The sequence below is a fragment of the Papio anubis genome, chromosome 19 (assembly GCF_008728515.1).
Source record: "Papio anubis isolate 15944 chromosome 19, Panubis1.0, whole genome shotgun sequence".
Lineage (NCBI taxonomy): Eukaryota > Metazoa > Chordata > Mammalia > Primates > Cercopithecidae > Papio > Papio anubis.
Window position 1 is genome coordinate 1,289,365 of NC_044994.1, and position 21,028 is coordinate 1,310,392.

Here is a 21,028-nt window from a genome sequence, read left to right on the forward strand (position 1 = left end):
GGCCACAGACCAGTACCAGTCAGTGGACTGGGGGTTGCAAACCCCTGCCTTAACATATTCTTGTGTATAAAGTTTAAGCTATGTTTTCAGGATTAAGTGTGAAACTAACGGCGTTGTACATTTATTTATCCAATGAACAGTTATCTGGATGAGGACCCTGGGAATGCAGAATAAACAATATGGAGTCTCTCTCCCAATAACACTCAGTCCTAAACAGAAGACAGATTTGTAAAACAGATAATGTGGTTTATTCACGTGACACACTTTGAGTATCTACAGTTTTTCAGGCATAGTACTAAATCCTAGTGACTCCAAAAATCTCTGCTCTCATATAAAACTTAGAGTTGGTAGGCATGACAGCCTTGGGGACAGAACAGTGAATGTTGCAGAGTGTGTTTGATTGTGGAAGTCCAAGGCCAGGCATGGTGGCTCACGCCTGTAATCTCAGCACTTTGGGAGGCTGAGGTGGGTGGATCACTTGAGGTCAGGAGTTCGAGACAAGCCTAGCCAACATGGCCAGCCATGTCTACTAAAAAATACAAAAATTAGCCGGGCGTGGTGGTGCGCACCTGTAATCCCACCTACTTGTGAGGCTGAAACAGGAGAATAGCTTGAACTTAGAGGCGGAGGTTGAGGTGAGCTGAGATCGTACCACTGCACTCCAGCCTGGGCGACAGAGGGAGACTCTGTCTCAAAAAAAAAAAAGATTGTTGAAGTCCAGGTATCAGGAGGAAAGCACATTTCAGGATTCTGACTTTTCAGGTTAAGAGTGCTAGATAAATCATGCCATTATTATATGAATGGGTTGCTTTTGACCTAATAGGTTTTGTTTGTCACATTATTTTCTAACTGTTTTATTGAGATACAGTAGATATTCAGTAAGCTGCACATATGTAAAATGCATAACTTAATAAATTTTGACATATGTTTTGTACATATATATATATATTCACCCATGAAACCATCACTGCAATCAAAATAATGAGCCTATTTATCACACCCAACGTTTCCTCACACCTTTTTATAATCCTACCTCCTGCCTCCCTCCTCCCCAGTTTCCAGGCAACTAGTCATGTGCTTTCTGTGACTATAGATTAGTTTGCACTTTCTAGAATTTTATATAAATGTAATCATATGGTATGTACTGTTTTGGGGGTTTATTTTTATTTTTTTAGATGGAGTCTCTCTCTGTCGCCCAGGCTGGAGTGCAGTGGCGTGATCTCGGCTCATTGCAACCTCCACCATTTGGGTTCAAACAATTCTCCTGCCTCAGCCTCCTGAGTAGCTGGGATTACAGGTGCATGCCGCCACGCCCAGCTAATTTTTGTATTTTTAGTAGAGACGGGGTTTCACCATGTTGGTCAGGCTAGTGTCGTACTCCTGACCTCGTGATCCGCCCACCTTGGCCTCCCAAAGTGCTGGGATTACAGGTATGAGCCTCCGTGCCCAGCTGGTATGTACTGTTTTTGGTTTGGCTTCTTTCACTCTTCATAATTGTTTTGAGATTTCATCCGTGTTGTCTGTATCCGTAGAGTACTGAGAAGTATTCCATTGTGTGGATACATCGCAGTTTATCTATTCATCTGTTGCTGGTCATTTGGGTTGTTTCTTGTTTGCAATATTCTTAATTTATTGATAGATATCTTCAATATATTTGGAACTTTCAAGACAAAAAAAATACTTGCCTACGTTGTCTTAAAAGCTGGTATTATTTGTCATTTTAGAATAAAATTGATTATTGATTTTCCTTTATGTAGAATACTTGGATAGTGTCGTTCTAGGTGTATATCATCTTGGCCAATAAATTTTAAATTGGTTTTCCAGTCGTTGAAACCAGATAAATAACTTCCAGTGTTCAAAAGTTAGCAAACAGCTAGTATAAACTTAAAGTAAAAATTTAATTTCTTACTGTAAGCCACCTTCATTTGAAAACAGTGTCATGCCTGACAAGAGAAGCACTAACTCCAGAGGGAGTTATATTTGCGTAGATCACCAACTTCCTCCTCATAAGACCACTACTAGCCGGGCGAGGTGGCGGGCGCCTGTATTCCCAGCTACTTGGGAGGCTGAGGCAGGAGAATGGCGTAAACCCGGGAGGCGGAGCTTGCAGTGAGCTGAGATCCGGCCACTGCACTCCAGCCTGGGCAACAGAGCGAGACTCCGTCTCAAAAAAAAAAAAAAAAAGACCACTAAGTGAATTACCTAGAAAGATTAGAATGAAAAGAGCAGCGTTGAGAGAGAATTAGAATGTCTTTAGTAGCAGATTCTAGTTTCAGAATCTTCCTAATGGGATAAGGGATAAACGATAATCTCCAGGAATGCATATGATGACAGTTGTCTGTTATTTTATATAATAACTGCGACTTTAATTTCTGAAAAGTAGTACGTAAGATTTTTTAACTAAACAATTATACACACAAAACCGACTATATAACAAAGTATGGGCCAGGCATAGTGCCTCATGCCTGTAATCTCAGCACTTTGGGAGGCCAAGGTGGGTGAATCACTTGAGGTCAGGAGTTCAACACCAGCCTGGCCAACATGACGAAACCTGTGTCTACTGAAAATACAAAAAATTAGCTTGGTGTAGTGGCGGGCACCTGTAATCCCAGCTACTCAGGAGACTGAGGCAAGAGAATCCCTTGAACCCGGGAGGCATAAATTACAGTGAGCCAAGATCACACCATTGCACTCCAACATGGGACGACAAGAGCAAGACTCCATCTCAAAACAAAAAACAAAAAGAACAAAGTGTGTTTGAATCCTTTTATAAATTATAGCAAAAGCTTCTAATGTGGGTAACTGTCCCCTGTCCCCTAATTTAAAGCCCGAAGGGAGACTTTTAAAAGATGAGACGATATTTGGACTGCATCTTAAAGGAATGAATAAGAGAACTGTGGAAGTTGGGACAAAAGCATTCCCAAGAGAGAAATACGGATATTTTAGGGATATTATTTTAGAACATCTTTAATGGCAGAATCTAAGAATCTTTGTAAATATGAATATTTTAGGAGGTATCTAATGGTATACCATAAGTACCTCAAATCCTTTTTGGAACAAGAGGATGGGAAATGGTATGCTTTTTATATTTTTTGGTAGCTTCTCATTGTCCAAACCCAACTTTTTTTTTTTTAATTATGAATCATTATTGAGGATGTTTTGAGAAATTTAATCAGTTATTTTACATAGAAGATTCTTATGAAATATTTCACTTGATTTTACAGTAAATAGATTTAAGTAACTATTATGTCAATTTTTTTTCTTTTTTTTTTTTTGAGATGGAATCTCACTCTGTCGTCAGGCTGGAGTGCAGTGGCGCGATCTCGGCTCACTACAACCTCCGCCTGTCAGGTTCAAGCGATTCTTCTGCCTCAGCCTCCTGAGTAGCTGGGACTATAGGCACATGCCACTACGCCTGGCTAATTTTTTGTATTTTTAGTAGAGACAGGGTTTCACCGTGTTAGCCAGGATGGTCTTAATCTCCTGACCTCGTGATCAGCCCGCCTCAGCCTCCCAAAGTGCTGGGATTATAGGTATGAGCCACTGCGCTCAGCCATGTCACTTGTTAATTTTAACAAGTTACAGGTTTTTAGCTAAATATTGTGATGGACCTCACTCAAGTAGAGACTTTGGCACATTATAGGCAGGAGAACAAAAGACTTAAAGTATAATAAGATAAATATAAATAGATTTTGTATTATTTTCTGTTTTTTATTTTATTTTTTTTACTTATTTATTTGAGACAGAGTCTCACTCTGTTGCCCAGGCTGGAGTGCAGTGGCGCGATCTGGGCTCACTGCAACCTCTACTTCCTGGGTTCAGGCAATTCTCCTGCCTCAGCCTCCTGAGTGGCTGCGATTATAGGCACACACCACCACACCCAGCTAATTTTTGTACTTTTAGTAGAGACGGAGTTTCACCATATTGGTCAGGCCGGTCTCGAACTCCTGACCTCGGGTGATCCACCTGCCTTGGCCTCCCAAAGAGCTGGGATTACAGGTGTGACCCATTGCACCCAGCCTTTTTTAGTATTTTCTATGTACAGAGCACCATCCACTGATTCTGATATTCTCAACAAGTAATAAAAGTACCACTTCTTTTATTGATAAGGAAACTACGGCTCAGAAAGGTGCAGCAACTTGCTCCATGTCAAATAGCTGGCAAGTGGCTGTCTGTCAGTCAGCTGTGGTCACAGTAATACTGTGTAACTAACCACTACAAAATCACAGCTGCATAAAGCAAAAGCACTTACTAGCTCATGGGTCTCCAGATCCTCTATGGTAGCTCCACTTTACAGGTATCTCATCTTTATCCTGGGACCACAGGCTAACCCAGGCTTGACATTCTCATGGCCACAATAGAAACACAAGGGACAAGCCCATTGTACATACCCTTTTGAATCCCTTGGTCTTATCACACCCACCACTGTTCCAGTGGCCAAGCAAATCATATAGCCAAACCCAAAGTCAGGGTGTGGGAAATGTAGTCTCCTTTAGTGAGCAGAGTCACAACGGCATAGACGCAGGAAAGCATGAAGAACCTGAGCCCTTAATGAAGCCTACCACAGTGGTGGAGCTTAGATTTAAAGCCATGTGCCTCGGCAGGTGGAGCCTGTGGATTCTCTACTTTCTTTCCACCCGTCTTTTAGTAACCAAAATCTAATTTTTAAAATAGTTTTTGGTTGGTTTACTCGTTGTTTTGTAATCCAGGCTCTTCATTTATTCTGTATGACTAGTACTTTTATTCATTGATGTCTCTCTATCCTTGGTTCTTTCAGGCACGATTCTGGGTACAGGTGATGAGGGATTTGAGGAATGGGGTAAAACTCAAGAAGGTCCAAGAGCGGCAGTACAACCCTTTGCCCATTGAATATCAGCTCACCCCTTATGAGATGCTAATGGATGACATTCGCTGCAAAAGATACACCTTGAGAAAAGTGATGGTAAGTAACCAAACTGTGAGGCAGGGCGTGGTGCCTCACTCCTGTAATCCCAGCATTTTGGGAGGTTGAGGTGGGTGGATCACCTGAGGTCAGGAGTCAAGACCAGCCTGACTAACATGGTGAATCCCCGTCTCTACCAAAAAATACAAAAATTAGTTGGGCGTGGTGGTGCATGCCTGTAGTTCCATCTACTAGGGAGGCTGAGGCAGGAGAATTGCTGGAACCCAGGAGGTGGAGGTTGCAGTGACCCAAGATTGAGCCACTGCACTCCAGCCTGGGCGACAGAGTGAGACCCTGTCTCAAAAAAGAAAAACAAAAAACTATTAATGGACTCAAATAGTTATTCATCCATAATTGCATTTGTTGAAAATAATTTTAATATTAAATTTTAAAAATTATTTATTTTTATACAAGTAATACTTAATCATTGTAGAAAATTTGGAAAGTGCCGGGCGCAGTGGCTCACACCTGTAATCCCAGCACTTTGGGAGGCCGAGACGGGCGGATCACAAGGTCAGGAGATCGAGACCATCCGGCTAACATGATGAAACCCCGTCTCTACTAAAAGTACCAAAAAAAAAAAAAAAAAAAGAAAATTTGGAAAGCACATTAAGCTTAAAGAAGGAAAGTTACAAACATATAATTCCATAACCCAGACAGAAATTTTGTTAACATGTTGATCAGTAACCTTTAGCCTTGTTTCTATGCACTTTATTTGGGCATACTGAGTTAATATAGAATGTTTTGTTTTATTACTGGTTGTTTTGCTTAACATATCGTGATTTTTTTTTCATGTCATTATATATTCAACATTATTTCTAAATGGCTGTCTCTTTTCTAGCTTATGGCTATTCTGGAGTTTATTAAACAAATGACCTTGTATCCCTTTATAAATCGGTATCCTTGTATGTAAATCTTTTTAAATGTCCACCATGAAATCCTTAAGTTCCTAGATGTGGAACATCTAGTTCATTAGCAAATTCTGACAGCTCTCCCTTTAAAACATACCCTGATTCTGACCACTTCCCTCCATCTCCACTTGAGAGATTTTCTTTTTTTTGAGACAGGGTCTTGCTCTGTCACCCAGGCTAAAGTGCAGTGGCACGATCACAGCTTCATTGTAGCCTCAACTTCCCAGGTTCCAGTGATCCTCCCACCTCAGCCTCCTGAGTAGCTGGGACCACAGGTGTGCGCCACCACCCCCAGCTAGTGTTTTTTGTATTTTTTGTAGAGACAGAGTTTCACCATGTTGCCCAAGCTGGTCTCAAATTCCTGACTGAGCTCAAGTAATCCACCTGCCTCCGCCTCCCAAAGTGCTGGGATTATAGGCATGAGCCATGACACGTGGCCAAAATATCTTCTATTCCACGCCACCATCATCTCTCATCAGACTATGACAGTAACCTCTAAGTGGCCTTCCTGCTTTCACCCTTGCCCCTTTCAGTCTGTTTTTCCCAAAAACCACCAAGTAGGCTTCTTAAGTAAAAAATGTGGTCATGTCGTTGCTCTGCTCAGAACCGTCCACTGGCTTTTCATCACACTTGGAAGAAATTCCATGTCCTTACCGGGCCGGCACAGCCCACACGGCTGGGTCCAGGTTACCTCTCAGGCCTCATCTGCTGCTGTACTTCCCTGCAGGGTCCTTCTTGTTCGCCGCCCTGATCTCTGCCAGTGTCTCCGCAGTGCCTAGTGTGCTCCTGTAACAGAGCCTTTGCCTGGGATATTCCTTCTCTCAGGAAATCTCCTCTCCCATAGCCGCATAATTTGCTTCTTTACTTTTCAGGCCTGTGCTCAAGTTCTCCCTCATTAGAAAAGTCTTCTCCATCTCTTTACTCTCGTGTTTCACTAGCTGACATTGCCATATATTTCCAGATTTATTGTCTGTCTCCCTCACAAAGACAAGAACTTAGTTATTCTCACTGTTTATCCCCTTTGACAAGAACATGGGCCTGACATGCAACCAAATACTGAATACCTTGCTCAATAAATAGTTACGGGATGGATTAATGAATTCTGTCCACATTTTTGAGGAAATTTAATCAAAGTTATTTTATGTCAGAAGGTTCTTATGAAACATCACTTTGTTTTTTGTTTTTTATTTTTGAGACAGTCTCACTCTTTTTGCCCAGGCTGAAGTGCGGTGGCATGACCTTGGCTCACTGCAACCTCCGCCTCCCAGGTTCAAGTGATTCTCGTGCCTCAGCCTCCCAAGTAGCTGGGATTACAGGCGCGTACAACCATGCCTGGCTAATTTTTGTATTTTTAGTAGAGACGGGACTTCACCATGTTGCCCAGGCTGGTCTCAAACTCCTGACCTTAGGTGATCTGCCGACCTCGGCCTCCCAAAGTGCTGGGATTATAGGCGTGAGCCACCGTGCCCAGCCATGTCACTTGGTTTGATAGTTAAGTGGCTATTTGAGCTGCTCGTTAATTTTAATAAGCTAAACATTTCAACTAAATATCAAATCTGATTTACTTTACAGATGAGGAAACTGAAATTTAAAGATGCTCAGTAGTAACTTTCCAAGTTCAGACCACTGGTTACAAGGCATAGCTGAGGCTCAGCCTCATTCTCTCTGACCCCAGTGCTCTGTGCTCTGTACATATTCCCCAGTTGCCCTCAGAAATACTGTGATGATGATTATTTATAACAGAAAGTTTTGCCCATTGCTTCACATCCTTATACAAATGGCTGTCCTTTGTGGCTGACCAATTTGCCTGAAAGAAAATATTCTTTCATTTTTAACATCTACATTTATTTCATGCTTTTAAACATTTAAAAATCTATGCTAGCTGTTTGTATTTGTTAATTTTATTTTAATTTAAAAAATATTTGTTAACGACTTTTTATGTGCTAGACCTTATCCTGACTCTGGAAGGACGTATTACAGTCTCTGTTCTCTCAAAGCTTCCAGTATTTTGGGAGCCACTGATAACCTGTAGGGAAGCAACTAAGTAGGGGGGAAAAAAACCCCAACATACACAAAGACCAGGAAACATGAGAATAGCAAAAACAACTTGCCATCATTAGAGGACAGAACAGAATGCAGGAAACTGGAAAGGTGAGAAGAAAAGATGACTCAGGACAGAACCCATGCGGCCTTGGACCTGAAGTAGGGGAATCTGGCGGAATAACGACGGACAAGGCATAGCCAGAGAGAAGGCTGGAAAGACAGGGGAGGTGGAGGCGCAGCTGCAAAGAGCAGGTGGTCTTTCAGAGAGGTCGGATGAGCGCTGTGAAATGGTTAAGCTGGAATTTAGCAACAAAGTGTTTGAGATCCGTTTAGTAGAAACCATTTTGCCGGTAATGGAAGTGAAAGCAATGGTGACAAGGTGAGCAAACAATTATGAGTTAGTTTTGAGGCCGAGTCGCTCTAGCCTTGAGCTGGAGTCGGTGGCGGATCTCCAGCTCATACGAAGCTCGCCCTCCGGGTTCCACGCCATTCTCTATGGCCCTCCAGTACTTCCGGGACTGGCGCCCGCCACCTGGCCAGTAGTTTTGTATTTTTAGTAGAGACGGGGTTTCATCGCGTTAGCCAGGATGGGCTCGATCTCCTGACCTCGTGATCCGCCCATCTCAGCCTCCCAAAGTGCTGGGATTACAGGCTTGAGCCACCGCGCCCGGCAAGTTTCTTTTAAGCAGTGTTTAAAAGAAGATGAAAGATAGCATCTGGAGGAACACACAGGGCATTTTCTTTTTTTTGAGACGGAGTCTCGCTCTGTCGCCCAGGCTGGAGTGCAATGGCGTGATCTCTGCTCACTGCAACCTCCGCCTCCAGGGTTCAAGTCATTCTGCTGCCTCAGCCTCCTGAGTAGCTGGGATTACAGGTGCCTGCCATCACGCCGGGTCATTCATATTATAGCATGCTGAGGTACTTTGCTCCTTCTTCTTCTTTTTTTTTTTTTTTTTTTTGAGATGGAGTTTCACTCTTGTTGCCCAGGCTGGAGTGCAATGGCGCAATCCTCAGCTCACTGCAACCTCCGCCTCCTGGATTCAAGCCATTCTCCTGCCTCCACCTCCCAAGTAGCTGGGATTACAGGCATGCACCACCACACCCAGCTAATTTTGTATTTTTAGTAGAGATGGGGTTTCTCCATGTTGGTCAGGCTGGTCTTGAACTCCCGACCTCAGGTGATCTGCCCTTCTTGGCCTCCCAAAGTGCTGGGATTACAGGCGTGAGCCACCATGCCCAGCAAGGTACTTTACTCCTTCTTATGGCTGTACAGATGTATCATATTTTGTTTATTCATGACCCAAATGGACATTTGGGTTCTTTCCAATTGGATTCTTTCATTTTCACTAGCATGAGTAGTGCTGCAGTGTATAGTATTGTACACATTTTTGTTTGAATACCTGTTTTCTGTTATCTGGAGTACGTACCTGGGAATGGAGTGACTGGATCATATAGTAATTCCATGTTTGGCTTATTGAGAAACTACCAAACTGTGTTCCACAGCAGTTGCACCAATTAATATTCCCACTAGCAATGTATGAGGGGCCCACTTTCTCCCATCCTTGCCAACACTTGCTATTGTTCATTTTGTTTTTAATTATGACTCCCCTAACAGTGTGATACGATATCTCATTGTGGTTTTGATTTGCATTTCCCTGATGACTTACAATGTCATACATGTTTTCATGTGCTTGTGGACCATTTGTATATCTTTGGAGAAATGTCTGTTCAGATTTTGAATTCATTTTTTAAAATTTTAATTTAGATTTGGGTGTGCATGTGCCTGTTTGTTACATAGGTATATTGCATGCTGGTGGAGATTGGGTTTCTAGTGTACCCATCACCTAAGTAGTGAACATTGTACATGATAGGTAACTTTTCAACCCTGACCCCCCTCCCAACTTCCCCACTTTTGGAGTTCTCCAGTGTCTACTATTTCCATCTTTGCGTCCCTGTGTACCCGTTATTAGCTTCCACTTATAAGTGAGAACATGCAGTATTTGGTTTTCTGTTTCTAAATTAGCTCACTTAGGATAATGGCCTTCAGCTCCATCCATGTTGCTGCAAGGGACATGATTTCATTCTTTTTATAAGGCTGTGTTGTACTCATTTTTTAATTGGATTGTTTGTATTTTTGCTGTTAAGTTGTAAGAGTTCTTTATATATTCTGGATAGTGGACCCCTGACAGATACATAATTTGCAAGTATAGAAAAACACCCATTCTGTAGACTGTCTTTTCACTCTCTTGATAGTATCCTTTGATGCACAAAAGGTTTTAATTTTGCTGAAATACAATTTATCTATTTTTCCTTCTGTTGCTTGTGATTTTGGTGTCATATCTAAGAATTCATTACCAAATTCAGTTCATGAAGATTTTCCCTTATGTTCTAACCTGAGACACTTATAAATAGTTTTAGCTCTTATATTTAGGTCTTTGATCAGTTTTTTTAGTTAATTTATATATATGGTATGAGGTAAGGGTCAAACATTATTCTCTGTCAGAATTCCAATGACAATTTTTTTTTTGGCAGAAATGGAAAAATTGATTCTAAAATTCTTACAGAATCTCAAGGAATTCCAAATAATCAAAACAATCTTGAAAAAGAAAAAGTTGTTGGGCTTGCACATCCCCATTTTATAACTTACAACAAAGCTGTAGTAGTCAAAACAGTGTAGGATATAAAAACAGAATTCAGAGTACAAAAACAAACTCATACACCTATGTTCAATCCATTTACAACAAGGGTGCTGAGACTGTTAAATAGAGAAAGAATAGGTCTTTTCACCAATTGATATTGGGACAACTAGGTATCAACATACAAAGAAGAATGTTTGGCCATAACCTCACACTTCTTGAAATTTCATTAAGGGACCAATATCAATCACTAAACTGTAAGTTGGTTTTGTAGATTATTAGCCGTGGTCTTATGCCATCATTAATGGTTCTGTTTCATTTAAGATTAAAATAAAAGGCCAGACACAATGACTCATGCCTGCAATCCAACACTTTGTGGGAGGCCAAGGTAGGAAGATTGCTTGAGCCCAGGAGTTTGAGAGTAGCCCGGGCAACTTAGTGAGACCCCATCTCCATATAAATAAATAAATAAATAAATAGGCAGGGTGCAGTCGCTCACACCAATAATCCCAACACTGGGAGGCCAAGTGCTGGGATCGCTTGAGCCTAAACATTCAAGGCCAGCCTAGGCAACATAGACCCCCATCTTTACAAATAATTAAAAACTAGCTGGGGATGGTGGTTCACACCTGTAGTCCCAGCTACTCAGGAGGCTGAGGTGGAGGGATCACTTGAACCTGGGAGGTCAAGACAGCTGTGATCACGCCACTGCACTCCAACCCGAGTGATAGAACAAGACCGTGTCGCAAAAAAAGAAAATTATTTCAGAAACAAGATTGAGTACAGGGTAGACATTTTAAATTTTTCAAAGGAGATCATTTTATGTATTAGAATTTTTTTGTTGGGCCGGGCGCCCTGACGCACTCCTGAAATCCCAGTACTTTGGGAGGCTGAGGTGAGCAGATCACCTGAGGTCAGGACCAGCCTGGCCGACTTTGTGAAACCCTGTCTCTACTGAGTAAAATACAAAAAAGCTTTTTATTTGTTTCAGGCATTGTTGCTCAAAAATAATACCAAGTTTCTATAACTGATCTTATTTACTTAAGCATCTACTATTTGTGTTCATCCAGGAATCATTTCTCATTTCACTTCAGAGAGCTTGTTTTCTTATAGGAAAATAATTTTACTGAGCCAGCAGCAGAATGGTTTTCACACAACCACTTCTCCTTATACAGGTTTAGCATCACAAACCTGAATATCTGAAGTGCTCCAGCAAACTTTCTGGGGGCCAGTATGATACTCAAAAGACATTCTCATTGGAACATTTCAGATTTTTTGATAAGTATAATGTAAATATTCAAAAATCTGAAACACTCTGGTCCCAAGCATTTGGATAAGGGAGCTTCCTCCACCCATACTGACTTAGGTCCATAATGGCCTGCTGCCTCCCTCAGGAGCACTGTCCCACATCCGTAACTGGGACCCAGGATACAGCTTCTGACTACCGAGGAGACTACAGTTAATATGCTTGTTTTGGGAATGGAACATATAGCCTTGGCTTCGGTTAATCCATTCTCATTCCTGCTCTTAGGATACAAAGAAAGCATGTGAAAATTAGCCAGAAAGATACATGTTATTCAGGAGTAGACTAGTGAGTAATATAAAAGCCTGATTAAATTGTTTTATAAAATAAGGGTTTTTTTTAAATCTACATAATATGAGATCCACAAGTAGTGGGTGGTGCCATGTTAGGCCACTGGTTCTACTTCTCAGTCACCCTCATTAAACTAGCAGTCATATGCCTGGCTTGGCTCAAGCAGCAGCAGTTATTCCTGAAGCTTGCTCTGGGCCGTCTTGCCCTCATTCAGGGCTGGGGGAGAGGGAGGACCAGCACAGGGAGGAAGAGGAGAGTGGATGTTGAGTAGGCCCCAGCAGGCTTGCCACGCACTCTGAACTCAATATGGTGGTCACGTCTGGGGAAGGCACTGGGCATGGGAGTGACCATTGAGGTTCTATTTTGTTCAAACAAGACCAGGAAACAAATAGGACAAACTGGTCATGACTGTGCCTTCTAAGTGGTCAGAATGGGAATTTAAGTTGTTACTTCTTGTGGTTTTCTGGGTTTAAAAAAAAAATTCTAAAAAAAATTGTTTTTAACACATTGCTTTAAAAAGAGAGGACATTCGAGTACAGTCAGAGTCAGACTGGTCCTCCACAATAGCTCTTCTACTTAGAAGTTGTGTGGATGCAGGCAGATGTCCTCTGCTGTGCACTTGAGTTTCGTTTACAAAGTGTGAATCTTATCCCTGGTTTTTTTCTATTACCTAGGTTTTTGTGGGGTTTTTTGTTGTTGTTGTTTGTTGTTTTTGTTTTGTTTTGTTTTTGTTTTTTTGAGACGGAGTCTCGCTCTGTTGCCTAGGCTAGAGCGCAATAGCGCAATCTCGGCTCACAGCAACCTCTTCCTCCTGGGTTCAAGCTATTCTCCTGCCTCAGCTTCCCAGGTAGCTGGGATTACAGGTGCCTGCTACCACGCCCAGCTAATTTTTGTATTTTTGGTAGAGACAGGGTTTCACCATGTTGGCCAGGCTGGTCTCAAACTCCCAACCTCAGGCGATTCAACTGCCTTGGCCTCCCAAAGTGTTGGGATTACAGGCATGAGCCACTGTGCCCGGCCTACCTACATTTTTTACAAGGAGGAAAATAAGAGGTAAAAATTTTTTAATCATAAAATACTTAGTAAGTTCAAGTATTATTTATTCCATTTACATTCATAATTTTAGAAAGTTTTTGTTGAAATTTCCCAAAGTGATAGAATTAAGGTAAACTTGGATTTTCTTCAATTTCACAGTTTTTCCTCTGAATCACTCAGCCATTTACTCCCCACTTTATTGATTTGAAATGTATCCTTGATAATTACACTTCACTAATTTTGTGGCATACTTGAGATAACAGCTATACCCAGAAATTCATGAGAGTCTTAGATAGTCACATGAATCTTCTACTTTTTGTCTCCTTTTAGGTGAATGGTGATATTCCCCCTCGGTTAAAAAAGAGTGCTCATGAAATCATCCTCGACTTCATCAGATCCAGACCTCCTTTAAATCCAGTATGTAATTCGACATAGTTCTCTAGATTGGAGATACTACAATGAATTATTCTACTCTAGGGTTGAGTCATCTCTAGAACTCAGCTTTCCTAGGTGGTTTTTCCTCTGAGCATTTTATTCTAAAGATGAAGCCCAGCTGTAAATTATATTCTTTTTGTTTTTGAGACAGTCTCACTGTGTCACCCAGGCAGAGTGGTCATGGTAGGATGGTAGGTCATGGTAGAGTAGAAAGACCTTGGACCATATGAACCTGGACTTGAACACTGGCTCCACAATTTAGCAGCCACACGTCTCTGAGGGAGCTCATCAGCCTCCCAGGGCCTTTATTTTCTCAGTTATAAAATGAAGATAATAACAATCTAAGAAGGTTATGGTGGGTTACTAAAAAATGTTAGTTTTAAAAACAGTAAAGTGGGATGTTCACAGCACTTTGGGAGGTGGCTCACACCTGTAATCCCAGCACTTCGGAAGACCAGGATGGGAAGATTGCTTGGGTCCAGGAATTCAAAACCAGCCTGGGCAACATAGAGAGACCCTGTCTCTACAAAGAAATTAAAGGAAAAAAAAATTAGCTGTGTGCAGTGGCACACACCTGTTGTCCCAGCTACTCAGGAGGCTGAGGTAGAAGGATCACTTGAGCATAGGAGGTCAAGACCACAGTAAGCCATGATTGTGCCACTGCACTCCAGCCTGGGTAACAGAGCAAGACCCTGTCTCAAAAACAAAAAACACACAAAAAACAGCAGTAGTAATAGCCTGCACTGCAATCGATCACCTATCACGCTAGCATATAGGGAACATAATTATAACGCTTAAAATTAGTTGAGCAAGCCAGGCTCAGTGGCATGTGCCTGGAATCCCAACCACTTGGGAGGCTGAGGCAGAAGGACCCCTTGAGCTTAGACATTCAAAGGTGTAGCCAGGCACAGTGGCTCATGCCTGTAATCCCAGCACTTTGGGAGACTGAGGAGGGTGGATCACTTGAGATCAGGAGATCGAGACCAGTCTGAGCAACATGGTGAAACCCCATCTCTACTAAAAATACAATAATTAGCTAGGCATGTTGGCACGCACCTGTAATGCCAGCTACTCGGGAGGCTGAGGCACGAGAATCGCTTGAACCCAGGAAGCAGAGGTTGCAGTGAGCTGAGATTGCACCACTGCACTCCAGCCTGGGCAGTAGAGTGAGACCCCTTCTATAAGCATAAAATAGAATTTGAGCGGCCGGGCGCGGTGGCTCACGCCTGTAATCCCGGCACTTTGGGAGGCCGAGATGGGCGGATCACGAGGTCAGGAGATGGAGACCATCCTGGCTAACACGGTGAAACCCCGTCTCTACTAAAAATACAAAAAATTAGCCGGGCGTGGTGGCGGCGCCTGTAGTCGCAGCTACTTGAGAGGCTAAGGCAGGAGCATGGCCTGAACCCGGGAGGCAGAGCTTGCGGTGAGCTGAGATTGCACCACACACTCCAGCCTGGGCAACAGAGCCAGACTCTTGTCTCAAAACAATAAAAATAAATAAAAATAAAATAAAATTTGAGCATGTATAACCAAATCACTCTGATATCCAGTAAGCTCCCTATTGCTTTAGGAACCTTAATATTTAATGACTTGAAAGTAGTCTTTTATCAAGCAGTGTTTCAATCAATGAAATGTAGTTTATAATACTGTACTGTATGTCTGGACTTCAGTAAAAATTACGTAATTACTCAAGTCTTTAGCCATTTTTCTTACTTTCAAGGTCTCAGCCAGAAAACTGAAACCAACTCCACCACGGCCGCGGAGCCTCCATGAAAGAATATTAGAAGAAATTAAAGCAGAAAGAAAGCTGCGGCCTGTCTCACCAGAGGAGATTCGACGTAGCAGATTAGGTGAGTCCGCTGCTTCCTGTACTCAATCTGGAGTCATCCCCTGGGAAAAGGACCTTTATACACCCAGTCCTATTAACGTAAAGAGTTCTCATTCCTTGTTCATTTGTCTGTATCTCACTCACTCGTTCTCACTCTCACTCTCACTCTCTCACATACATACCCCCTCACACTTACTTGAAATTGATAGGGTGGGAAATCCTTCCCCTCTCTAATATTGAACTATATGAGAACATCATGCCATAATTGAAAGAGCTCTGCCAGTCTCTAGACTGAGGTTTTAGCAAAGTTTCTTTACCTCTCTGAGCATCATTTTCTTCATTGGCAGAAGGGGGATAAAATTCCTCTTAACCTACATTATGACTTTTATGTAAGAATTAAATAGGATTATGGTAAAAATACTTTATAAATTGTATTGCGTATACAAAGACAAGGTATTATATTTTAGAAATATAGATGACAGATATATAGTTTTACCTTATGTTTATTTATTATGGGTTTAAAGATATGGTATTATGTCATGAAAGCATGTTATTACCTGATACCACTTAACTTATTTCTAAACTTCCTTTAGAGTTATTATTTTTTATTTTTTAGTATATACTATAAGCACATATTGATTTTGATTTATAGAAAGGCCATATTATAAGATGTTTGTAAACATTTTTGTTTATACGACTGTCTTTCCGTTTGTAAGACTAAAAATGCCCAAAGAATCCAGAGAAACTGCCTTTAGGAAAACAGTCTATAGTGATACCTTAACAGGAAAGGATCTGGTTCTGTGACTCCCACTCTGCTAGTTTTCTCCTCTGATCTCTTCTTCTGCCTCTTTCAGACTCTTGGACTTTCAAGTTTCTATCCTGGGTTCTGTTCTCCCTGAGCAACCATACCCTCTTCCCTGGTTTTTGTTTCTGACTCCCTTCCAGCTCACAGTCTACATTGCAGGTCTCTAAAAATTCAGACTCATACGTCCAGCTGTCTGCTAGATAGAGCCTTCTCATATCCTACAAGCAAGACAAACCCAACATGTCCACAAGTGAACTCATCCTGTCTCTCCCCAAACCATCTCATTTTGTCTTCCCAATGTAGAAACCTTAACATAATCTTTGACTCTTACCTGATGGCCAACTCCTGCTGATTTTACTTTCTCTGGATCTTTTTAATCTTCTATCCTAGCCGAGGTTGTCATCTGTCGCAGCAGCCCTGACTCTCCTCTTGCTTCCAGTCTTGAACTCTTCCACCACTCCATATTGATTTTTCTTGTTTAATCCTGGCCCTTCTGTTTTGTGACCTTCGTGATGACAGGGCCCATGTCTGTCTTGTTCGTTGTTGTGTCCATAGTACAGCACTGGGCTGTACAGAGTACTCTCATGGGTTGAAATAATTAAATGTACTTTCTGGTGACAAAGCTTCAGAGTGGATCACTTGAGCCCAGGAGATCAAGGCTGTAGTGAGCTGTGATTGCACCACTCCACTCTAGCCTAGGTGATAGCAAGATTCCATGGAAAGAAAGAAAAACAAAAAAAATCAGTTGACTGTATATATGTGGGTTCATTCCTGGACTCTTTGTTCTGTTCCACTGTTGTTTGCCAGTACCATGCTGTTTTTTTTATTGTAACTTTATAATATATTGTAAGATCAGAAAGTGTGATGTCTCCGGCTTTGTTATTCTTTCTCAAGATTGGTTGGCTATTCATTGTCTTTTGTGGTTCCATAGGAATTTTAGGATTATCTTCTATTTCTGTAAAAAATGCCATTAGGATTTTCATGGGGATTCTGTTGGATCTGTATATAGCTTTGGGCAGTATTCACATGTTAACAGTAAGTCTTTCAATTCATGAACATTATTCTTCCATTTATTTCTGTCTTGTACTTTTTGTGTATAAATCTTTTACCTCCTTAATTAAATTTACTCCTAGATATTTTATTCTTTTTGGTGGTGATGTCAATGGGATTGTTTTTCTAATCTCCTTGATAGTTTGTTAGAGATAGAAAACTCCATAATTTTTTTTTTCAATACACTATCTATAAGATCATGTCATCTGCAAACAGGGATACTTTTATTACTTTCTTTCCAGTTGGATGCCTTTTATTTCTTTTTTTGCCTAATTGCTCTGGCTAGAACTACCAGTACTATGTTGAATATAGAAGTGGTCATCTTTGCCTTGTTCCTGATTTTAGAGGAAAAGCTTTCAGTTTTCCCCTGTGGAGTGTGATGTTAGCTGTAAGCTTTCCATATGTGGCCTTTATTATGTTAAGGTAATTTCCTTCTGTTGCTAATTTGTTGAGTGTTTTTATTACGAAAAGGTGTTGAATTTTGTCACATGCTTTCTCTGCATTCGAAATGATCATGTGATTTTTATTCTTTATTCTATTATGGTGGTATATCGTGTTAATTGATTTTCAGGTCTTAAGCTATCCTTGCATCCCAGGGATAAATCCCACTTGGTCATGATGTATGATCCTTTTATTGTGCTGATGGATTCAGTTGGCTAGTATTTTCTTCAGAATTTTGAATCTATAGGCCGGGCGCGGTGGCTCAAGCCTGTAATCCCAGCACTTTGGGAGGCCGAGACGGGCGGATCACAAGGTCAGGAGATCGAGACCATCCTGGCTAACCCGGTGAAACCCCGTCTCTACTAAAAAAATACAAAAAAACTAGCCGGGCGAGGTGGCGGGCACCTGTAGTCCCAGCTACTTGGGAGGCTGAGGCAGGAGAATGGCATGAACCCGGGAGGCGGAGCTTGCAGTGAGCCGAGATCCCGCCACTGCACTCCAACCTGGGTGACAGAGCAAGACTCCGTCTCAAAAAAAAAAAAAAAAAAAAAGAATTTTGAATCTATATTCATTAAGGATTTTAGCCTGTACTTTTGGGGGTTTTGGCCCGTAAAACAAAATTAGAAGTGTTCTCTCGGCTGGGCGCGGTGGCCCAAGCCTGTAATCCCAGCACTTTGGGAGGCCGAGATGGGCGGATCACAAGGTCAGGAGATCGAGACCAGCCTGGCTAACACGGTGAAACCCCGTCTCTACTAAAAAATACAAAAAACTAGCCGGGTGAGGTGGCGGGCGCCTGTAGTCCCAGCTACTCGGGAGGCTGAGGGAGGAGAATGGCGTAAACCCGGGAGGCGGAGCTTGCAGTGAACTGAGATCCGGCCACTGCACTCCAGCCTGGGCGACAGAGCGAGACTCCGTCTCAAAAAAAAAAAAAAAGTGTTCTCTCGTCTTCAGTGTTTTGAAAGAGCTTGAGAGGGATTGGCATTAATTCTTCATTCAGTATTTGGTAGAATTCACCAGTGAAGCCTTCTGGTCCTAGGCCTTTGCTGGGGAGCTTTTTGATGAGTGATTTGATCTCTCATAGCAAGCCTTTGTCACATACATATTCTTCAGTTTCACTTTTAAAAATTATATTTAGTTGCTAATGGAAACCCTACTTTAGAATAATTAAATATCATTTTTATGTTAAGTATGTCTTTATTTTAACCTTGACAGTTGGTATTTCACAACAACCAGAATTGAGCTGTTATAGAAAGATACTGTTCTGTAAGAGTGTTACTTCTAGAATTCTGAGTTCAAATTGATATTAAACCCTAATTGTAAAGTAAGGGATTTGGGTCATTTTTTCCTACAGAGCTACATTGGTTCTTACTATACAGTTTTGCTTTGGGGAATTCAGTTATGATAATATCGGCAGAATTAACTTGAAGAAAAGTTTCCCTAAATAATTGTATCACTTTTCCCCTACATGTAATTGCAAGTAGGAGCTCACTGCAGCAATGGCAAAAATGTCTGAATGTTTAAAGAAGACAATGTTACCCATAATTACAACAGCCAGAGGCATCCACTGTGAATTTACTTGTGCATTACAAGATGAGGATGAAAACTGTATATACAGTACTCTGTTCTCTGCATCTAATGTTTTATTTGGCATGACCATCTTCCTATGTCATTCAATATGACTCCAAATATGATTTTATAAGGTTGTGATCTCCTAACAGATGGCTACTTGGGTTTTTTTTTTTTTTTTTTTTGAGACGGAGTCTCGCTCTGTCGCCCGGGCTGGAGTGCAGTGGCCGGATCTCAGCTCACTGCAAGCTCCGCCTCCCGGGTTCCCGCCATTCTCCTGCCTCAGCCTCCCGAGTAGCTGGGACTACAGACGCCCGCCACCTCGCCCGGCTAGTTTTTTGTATTTCTTAATAGAGACGGGGTTTCACCATGTTAGCCAGGATGGTCTCGATCTCCTGACCTCGTGATCCGCCCGTCTCGGCCTCCCAAAGTGCTGGGATTACAGGCTTGAGCCACCGTGCCCGGCCTACTTGGGTTTTATTTACCTATTTTCCTGATTTGCTGGCTTTTTCCATTTTTTCCTAGTAAGTCTGAAATTACTATTCTTATACATCAGTCTTTGTTCATGTCTCTGATTATTTTCTTTCTTCTAAACATCTTAATTGACATGATCCTCAATTTTTATTATTTTTGGTATAGAGATTGGAAAATATATAAATGTCATCTCCCAAGAAATAATTGCATCCCCTTCTTAACACAGTAGTCAACCTTATTTCAAAAGAGATATTCATGTGCTAGAGAAAAAAAGAGCAGAATAAGAAGATACTAGAGAAGATGGAAGAGTGCTGTGGCAATATGTAATATTTTATTTGCTTTACATAATTAGGAAAATCTAGAGTAGGTAATATAGGAGTTTAGAAGTACAGGTTTTTGAATGGTGAGTGGAAGTTTTTTTTTTCTTTTTAGAATACTTTTCTGAGATAAGTTCAAGGAAGATTATTTTTGTCAACACAAAATCGCTAACCAATCTCCTGTGAGATAACTAAAACACAGTAAAATGCCTTTTAAAACATACATCCTAACTTACACATTAGGACAAAGATATTCAGTGAGGCATTGCTTTGGCTTCAGCAGTTTTGGAGAATATGGGCAGTCCTGGTAGATTTCGTTTTTGGAATGGAAAACAAAGACTATGCTTTGTTGGAGAAGAAGGGAAGAATGGCCAATGGATACCTGAAGTCCTGTGCTTCAGTGTCTGATGCGGTGGTTTCTGAACAATCCTATGCTTTGTTGGAGAAGAAGGAAAGAATGGCCAATGGATATCTGAAGTCCTGTGCTTCAGTGTCTGATGTGGTGGTTTCTGAACAATCCTAGGAAGGCTGAGCAGCCTGGGTCACAGGAAAGATGTTCTCTCTTTGATGCATTCTTCTAAAGGTACCGGTAAGAGCTTTGGACTACAGCAGTGAAAATAGATAATCTTCACTGTCCTGAATCATCACATCTCTGCGATAACCTTTTTAACAGCTTTATTGAGCTATGTGGCATTTATATACCATAAAATTCACTCATTTAAATTATACAATTTAGTGGTTATTATATGCAATAAATTTTAAAAGTAGGGTGCTTCAACAGGAAATACATAATAATTTCATTTTTAAGAAATGATGGGCTGGGCACAGTGGCTCACGCCTGTAATCCCAGCACTTTGGGAGGCCAACGTGGGTGGATCATGAGGTCAGAGTTCGAGACCATCCTGGCCAACATGATGAAAAACCCCATCTGTACTAAAACAACAGTTA

General features: G+C 41.5%; 1 protein-coding gene across 4 annotated transcripts in view; it reads left to right on the forward strand.

Annotated features, from left to right (window-relative positions):
- The window catches only part of LOC101011989 (protein spire homolog 1), a 95,673-nt gene that overhangs the window by 38,384 nt on the left and 36,261 nt on the right, over positions 1–21,028 (forward strand). For all 4 annotated transcript variants that reach the window (XM_009192339.4, XM_009192342.3, XM_009192340.3 and 1 more), the window contains exons 4-6: positions 4,778–4,942; positions 13,492–13,578; positions 15,320–15,449. In XM_009192339.4, coding sequence (XP_009190603.2) covers positions 4,778–4,942; positions 13,492–13,578; positions 15,320–15,449 — 382 coding nt within the window. The remainder of the gene's footprint in view (positions 1–4,777; positions 4,943–13,491; positions 13,579–15,319; positions 15,450–21,028) is intronic.